This window comes from Amphiprion ocellaris, chromosome 19 (genome assembly GCF_022539595.1).
Source record: "Amphiprion ocellaris isolate individual 3 ecotype Okinawa chromosome 19, ASM2253959v1, whole genome shotgun sequence".
Taxonomy (NCBI): Eukaryota; Metazoa; Chordata; class Actinopteri; family Pomacentridae; genus Amphiprion; species Amphiprion ocellaris.
The window spans coordinates 21635738-21643257 of record NC_072784.1 but is presented as its reverse complement, the minus strand read 5'-3'; the positions used below and the strand labels follow the sequence as shown (position 1 = coordinate 21643257).

Genomic DNA, 7520 nt, shown 5'->3' with positions numbered 1-7520 from the left:
TCATGATATTCTAGTCTTAACTGGAATATGTCTAACATGAATCTTTTTGTATTGTGCTGATAAAAAACAATAACCCGACTTTCAGATAATATTTATTCACCGTGTATTGGCTAGTACAGAAGTATTAGTACAGAATATTATTTCTTGTTTTATGTGTGATAATTGGAAGTAAACATTCTAAGAAGTGGAAATTGTCAGGGTTGTAATAGTGCTGTTTTTGCACAATATTTGTCACTTAATTGCCCTCATGATGCTGTCGTTGAGCTACCAGTTTTACAGAACAGGCAGATGTTGCAGCTAATGATGTTGTAATTCACATAAACAAGGAAACAAGTCCATCATAATTTGAATGTTAACAGTCCAAAATGAAAAGGTCATATACAGCTTTCCTATTGGGTTAAAGAGCCAAAAAAAAAAACCATGAAAAAAAACTTTGTAAAAGCCAGAGGTCGGTAGCAGCTTTAAAACTTACACCCCCCCCCCAAAATATCTGTTGTACCCCCCGTGCCCCCCACTAAAATTAATCTGGATCCGCCCCTGTCTGACATGAAAGCTGGGATCGTTCTGCAGTTACTGTCCTCAACAAGCAGCAGGTGGCGCTGTGAGCTCCTCCCCTTCCCAAAGCACAGCCGGTCAGTCTAGTGACCTGCAGCATCCCACTGTCTAATTAGAGGAGACCCACATCACTCCATGTCCGGACGGCAGATGAATCAAAGTCTCTGCAGATCCCATCCTGCTTACAGAGCGGGATGAAAATGAATATGTTTCTTCACTGTCACACTAAAATAAATCACTGCATTTAGCCTCTAGTTCAGAAACATATTTTGGGTATTTTAAACTCACTTTTTGTCTCTGCCACAATGTTGATTACAATTACATGCAAACGGGAAATTAGGCAAATTAGGCGATGACATCATTTAGCGACTTCTAGTGACTTTTAGGACAGCCAATAGCTACTTTCCTTACTGAGGAGTTGGCAACACTGGTCAAAACATAAACGATGCCTCTTTCCCACCGTTGTAAGGTAGACAATGTGCTACAAGCCCAGTTTTATCAACAGTAGCTGTCTTTCAAGTTGCACGAACACCATTGATGTCTATGGAGTGAACAGGGACCGTGTGCAAATTGCAAAACTGCTGCAACAGCAAAGAGAGACACAAATATTCAATCGTTTCTCTCTGATACACTGTAGTGTCACCAAAATCACTGCAGCCTTCAACTGGCTCCTGTTGACACCAATGTTATTTCTGCAGCTTGAAAGACAGCTACTGTTGATAAAACTAGGCTTGTAGCACATTGTCTACCTTACAGCGATGGAAAAGAGGCATTGTTTATAATGAGTTATTGATGGTGGAATTCTGAATCTGTGAATATCTTTCCGATTTTACTGAACTGTGGCCCCAAGGAGCCGTGGTGGGCGTCCTTTATTTTCATTTCTGAAAGGTGGCAACCCTACTGCTCTGTGACTTAACTGCATTTTTGGGCGCATAAATCACACTTCCACCCATTTGTGCGTTTATAAAATTGTTACTCAACTACCCAGCTGCAGAACGTGCTGTCCGTATGACCTCATTACTGTGCTAGCGCGGCTAGCGCTGTATTAGCGCGGCTAACACTGTATTAGCGCGGCTAGCGCGGCTAACGCTGTGATAGCGCTGTGCTAGCGTTGTATTAGCGCGGCTAACGCTGTGATAGCGCTGTGCTAGCGTTGTATTAGCCCGGCTAACGCTGTGATAGCGCTGTGCTAGCGTTGTATTAGCGCGGCTAACGCTGTGATAGCGCTGTGCTAGCGTTGTATTAGCGCGGCTAACGCTGTGATAGCGCTGTGCTAGCGTTGTATTAGCGTGGCTAGCGCTGTATTAGCGCGGCTAACGCTGTATTAGCGACGCTAGCGCTGTATTAGCGCGGCTAACGCTGTGCTAGCGCAGCTAACGGCATGCATTACAGCTAACTGACTCTCACAAAAACAAACCACATACAGGACAAAAAGGATTAATACACTCACTGAAGCGCCGTCGTTCATGCTTGTAGCCGTGGTTGACCCCGGTCTTGTGAGGTGAACCGTCTGCGTCACATGACCGGAGGAGCGCCACGTGATTGGCTGGGCATTGGTTCGATTTTGGCCAGGATCGATTGTTTACGCCTGAGTCCTCCAGACGTGAACAGCGAATTTTTTGACAGCGAATTTTTTAACATTGAATTTTTTGATGGCGAATTTTGAACACTGAATTTTTTGATGGCGAATTTTGAACATTGAATTTTTTGATGGTGAATTTTGAACATTGAATTTTTTGATGGTGAATTTTGAACACATCGAATTTTTTTGATGGCGAATTTTGAAGACGTTGAATTTTTTTGATGGCGAATTTTGAAGACATTGAATTTTTAACTGGTTTTTAGAATTTTGATGAGCTAAATTCAGGCATAAAAAATTCACATACGAAATTTTGATGCCAAAAAATTCAAAGTAAGAAATTTAAAATTCAGAATCTGATGAGTCTGATTTGCTTCCATATAAATGCAACCCTCTAAACCTGTTGTCCATTACAGTATTTATTTTCACACCTACTTGCCTGCACCTATTAGTTGTGTATTTGTATGCCCATCTTAATTGTCACACATTAGTTATTCTTTCAACGAAACACAATTACAATATATATTTTATATTTTTGTATTTGGGGTATTTTGTACATGTTTTTTTTTTGTTGTTTTTTTTTAAAAACATTTTTAAACATTACATCTACATCTATAGGATGTAAACTGAAGCCAAATTGGAATCCGCGAGAACCGAAGCGTCTGCGCATGCGCACTCAATTTAAACTATTACTAAGATGGCACGTAACTCTTCTAAACAGCAACTAATTTACTCCAGAAATCCAAGAAGCAAGAACAAATTCATCCAGAGGGTTGCAACTTGTTTACGCATTTAGTTTAAAGATAGATTTGACCTACTTCTGGATGTTGACGGTGATTCAAACGAAACCGGTAGTAGCGGGGAGGGAGTCCTCTCGGCTCGGCGGTGATGACCCACATCAGCAGCTCCAGCTTCTTCCAGAAGTTTCCTCACAGGGTTTTCAGAGCTGCTCCCACTCAGACGCCCTCTTACGAGCACGTTGCTTTCCGCTGCACCGTTCCAGTGAAGGGACACATTTTTCTCGTCGTCTCGGTGCAGAGAAGAAAGTTGTCCACCGACTGTGACAGTTTAAGAAGGACAACCTTGACAGCTAGCTAACCCAACCAGCTAGTTTCCACGGCAGTGACAGCTGCGGCGGCGGCGGAGACCGTTAACCGGAACCGTACGGGACGCAGTACCTACTGGATGTGTTTGCTGAACAGAACCTGAAGCCGCTGACGATGTTTTTATGAAGTGGGAGAAGAACTGAACGGTCATTGTAATGGGCAAAGATTACTACAAAGTGCTAGGAATAGCTAAAGGTGCCTCCGAAGATGAGATAAAAAAGGCGTACAGAAAACAGGCCCTGCGCTATCACCCCGACAAGAACAAGTCTCCCGGAGCGGAAGACAAATTCAAGGAGATTGCTGAAGCTTACGATGTTCTCAGTGATGCCAAGAAAAAAGACATCTATGATCGCTTCGGTGAAGAAGGTAAGTGTAGTCCTCTCCCAACTTGCATTATGCTCGTGTGCCACTAGTGTGTACGATCATCATCCAACCGTGCTTTTGCATTTGTCACTTTCTTATTCTGTTTGATCCAGGTGATATGTAGATGCATCCTCCAAATTATTTTCAGTCGTTGGTGTTTCCGGCATTTTTCTGCACCAGTAATCAGACAATGAATGTATGTGCGCGTACAATAGGTGTAGCTGGAGAACTTGCTAGAAACGAGTTGTAGCCTGTCCTGTCAGTCTGTCACTAGATGATTATTCTGGTTTAACCATGTCAAAAATGTACAGATTTCTGCCTTTAGGCTTTGATGTGTCTGCACACAGAGACAGAGACACAAATCTGAATTGTAGGTGTTTCAAAAAGTTAAAAAAAAACTTTGAAATACCACATGAAGTTTCATTTTTTACAGCATGATCATGGCTAGTCTTGCAAGTAATGGATATTTGCATGATCAGTTTATTACATTTTTTTAAATGAAGGTTTATTTATTTATTTATTTATTTATTAGGTCCTGGTAAAATGACACAGTGAGTGTGTTATTAGCAATAAATCTGTATTTCCACTTGACAAATGACTGATGGTAAATCAAAATCTGTTGCGTTTGTATTGATGTAACACTGTCCTCCAGGTTTTTACTATATTTCACTGTTTTATTTATTTTTGAATGCTTTATTTAAGTAAAACAGTGTTTTGGTTTACATTTGTCTGCTGTTCATTTTTAGTGGAAAAAAAAATCTTTGATAATGATCTCAATTTCTCATTCTCTGTACACTGGTGCTGATTTGTAATAATTTACAACTCACCAGTAATAGTTGCCACGCTCACATTTCAGCTAGGTTTTCTGCCAGAGATTTCCCTACACAGTTTTGATGTTTATCCATGTCTTCTTCTTCATTAGGATTAAAGGGTTCGGCTGATGTAGGAGGTGGAGGACACAGTGGTCCGAGCTACAACTACACCTTCCATGGAGACCCCCATGCAATGTTCACAGAGTTCTTCGGTGGCCGCAGCCCGTTTGATCATTTCTTCACGCAAAATGGGGAGGATGACATGGATATCAACGACCCATTCACGGCATTCGGCATGGGAAGAATGGGTGGCATGGACGGCTTTCACAGGTCCTTTAAATCCCACCCAGCAGGCCGTCACCGAGCGCACGAGAAAAAGAAGGACCCGCCCGTGGTGCATGAGCTGAAGGTGAGCCTCGAGGAGGTCTTTTCTGGCTGCACAAAAAAGATGAGGATCTCTCGCAAGAGACTGAATCCCGACGGCTGCACCTTGCGCAACGAAGACAAGATTTTAACAGTTGACATCAAACGTGGCTGGAAGGAGGGGACTAAAATCACCTTTCCCAGGGAGGGCGATGAAACTCCCACCAACATTCCTGCAGATGTGGTGTTTGTGGTCAAGGACAAACCCCACCCGCTGTTCAGAAGAGAGGGTTCCGATATAGTTTACCCAGCAAAAATATCACTTAGAGAGGTAAGTGAGCACTAATGTCAGAAAATATTACTCAAACATTCATTCTTTCAAGGGAAAAAACGGTATTGAAAGTTGCTGATTATAAAAACCTAACCTGACTTTTTTTTGTTGCACCCTTTCTCTGTCTGCAGGCGTTGTGTGGATGCACAGTCAGTGCTCCAACACTGGATGGCCGAACCATCACTGTGACCTCCAGAGACATTGTCAAACCTGGAATGAAAAAGCGCATTACTGGAGAAGGGCTGCCACTGTCCAAGTTCCCTGAGAAGAGAGGTGACATGATTTTGGACTTCACTGTTAAATTTCCAGACAAACTGGGCCAAAGCACACGCGATGCACTCAAGCAGATTCTTCCCCCGTGACTGGAAAAGGACTGAAGTCTGCCTCAAAACCTGACCAGTTAACATTTCCGGTGGCGCTTTCCTTTGTGCTGTCATATTTTGGCCTGGTTGATTGAGGCTCAGGGTTCCAGCTGAGTTTAACTTCAGTGTCTGACCACGAAAACCATATACTTAGTCACTATCCAGTCAGTTTAATGAGTGCCCAGAAAATGTGTGCTTCGTTCAAAGGACGTAGTTGAACCAGAGAAACAGAGGGGTTATTAAAAGTTCACTGAATTGCACCCGTTGAAAATTAAATGAAGTAACTGAGGATTTGGATTCACTACAGACAATAGTGGGTGTGCTTTAAGGTAACATGTACCCAGCTGCTTAACAATACCTCAGGTGGACTGACGCATGCTTGAATGTAGCTAAAACTACATTACTCAACAGGACATGCTGTTGGTTGGTGTTGGATAAAATTGAGGCTTAAATACTGTGTGGATCCTATGATGTGAAAACATTGAAGGAATCAGCACTAATACTGACCTTTATTAAGATTCTCGTTTCATTTTCAGTGTTGTACATATACACTCATTTTTGGTGTCCCATATTCCTGAAAAACAATATACTTAAAGTGTTCTCAAGGCTGAAAATAGTCCACTAATCATAACACCCCCTGTTATGATTAATAGGGAAGATTCAGTCATGTAAAGTTACATATGAACCATCCTGATTAGTTCCACACTAAGATGCTGCTTTATGCATTCATCCATCGGATTGTCGAGACGGGGCGAGAGGTGGGGTCACGCAGCAATGCAGCACTACACAGATTTTAAATTCAGGAAGCAGAAAACACCATCGTTACTGTGTGTTGGCAGAAATCAGATTGATGGATCTGTAGTATTAAATATCGCACATGTTGCAAAATGTTTACTACAGGAGTGCACACATTATTACTCATGTAAAATATTTATTGGAAGACTTTATGTGCCAAACTGTTGTCCCTGTGTAATTATAATATGTATGTGTGGGTCTAAAAGTGTGTGGAGGGCATGTGTGTATCCTGTCATGTGTGATCGACTAAAATCTTACATAATTTCTACCCTGTTAAGATACGTAGTGCATTTATGATATTTAATCCGAATATCATACGTATTTATATTTTAGTTCATCTGTTCTAATAATTCTGTCCGTTTGACTGTTTATTGAATCAAAAGCCAGTGTGTTTGTTGTTCTTTTTAGCCAACATAATAGAAACCTGATGCATCAGGTTAAATGTTACGGACGGGGATGTGAAAAAAATTCATTTGGTTTGATTATTTTGTCTTACACCATGACCTCTCTTTTACCTCACAGCATTCACTCCAAAATACAAATGTATCTGGAAATATGTATTGTCACAGTTCAGCAGGAATCTGTGGTGTTGATGGAAGTTAGTAAATTAGTTGATTAATTATGCACTTTCAATTTTAGTGTAGATGTGACTGTCGTAAGGGGGAGAGAAACCCCGTGACAGTAGTTATTTGCCGCTTCATCTTACCTCAGCTGAGGTTTTAAGTTTCTGGCACAAACATGTGGTTTAACATGAATGTAGAGATGTGTAATCTCTGTAATTTTAATTTTTTTGTTTCCCTAAAGGGTGTTTTTTTTTTTCTTATTTCCTTTTGAAGGGAAAAAAATGTAAAAGCGGTAGTTTATTTTACCTCTTGTTTATGTTTTGAAATTCCTCAGGTTGGGATCCAAAACGCTTTGACTTTTAACAACAAAGCTTTTATGAGTAGATAATAGCATGGAAATTTTTAATAGTCCTTTCCTATGCTGTGATGATTTGCATTTCCACATTAAAGAGACTGGCTAACAAAACCGGAGTATGTTGCATCAATTGTGGCCTCGTGTTTTAATTATGTAGGGCATTTGAACATTTACACCCTTCTCTGCGTGCCATACTTTATGTATGCAATCCATTTTTGTCTTTATGGATTATTCAAGTTTTAAAGGCCTGATAGCTGCACCTAAAGGCTGAAATGGTAACTACTACTATAAAAGAGCTGGGCAGAACTAATAACATACTGTTAGTTTTAGGTCTGA

The 7520-nt window shown here is 41.0% G+C and overlaps 1 protein-coding gene across 1 annotated transcript; it reads left to right on the top strand.

The window, feature by feature from the left end:
- The first annotated feature begins 3077 nt into the window (after positions 1-3077).
- Positions 3078-7295, top strand: dnajb1a (DnaJ heat shock protein family (Hsp40) member B1a). Its single transcript, XM_023277986.3, has 3 exons — positions 3078-3606; positions 4526-5109; positions 5241-7295. The coding sequence occupies exons 1-3, from the start codon at positions 3396-3398 to the stop codon at positions 5469-5471; spliced, it is 1026 nt and encodes a 341-aa protein (XP_023133754.2). The 5' UTR covers positions 3078-3395; the 3' UTR covers positions 5472-7295.
- The last annotated feature ends 225 nt before the right edge of the window (positions 7296-7520 follow it).

What these genes read in the sequence shown, in the direction of transcription:
- dnajb1a (XM_023277986.3), top strand. Translation starts at nt 3,396, where the DNA reads ATGGGCAAAGATTACTACAAAGTGCTAGGAATAGCTAAAGGTGCCTCC. An exon ending in TGATCGCTTCGGTGAAGAAG is followed by an intron (nt 3,607 to 4,525) that starts GTAAGTGTAGTC and finishes CTTCTTCATTAG; the next exon opens with GATTAAAGGGTTCGGCTGAT. An exon ending in CAAAAATATCACTTAGAGAG is followed by an intron (nt 5,110 to 5,240) that starts GTAAGTGAGCAC and finishes CTCTGTCTGCAG; the next exon opens with GCGTTGTGTGGATGCACAGT.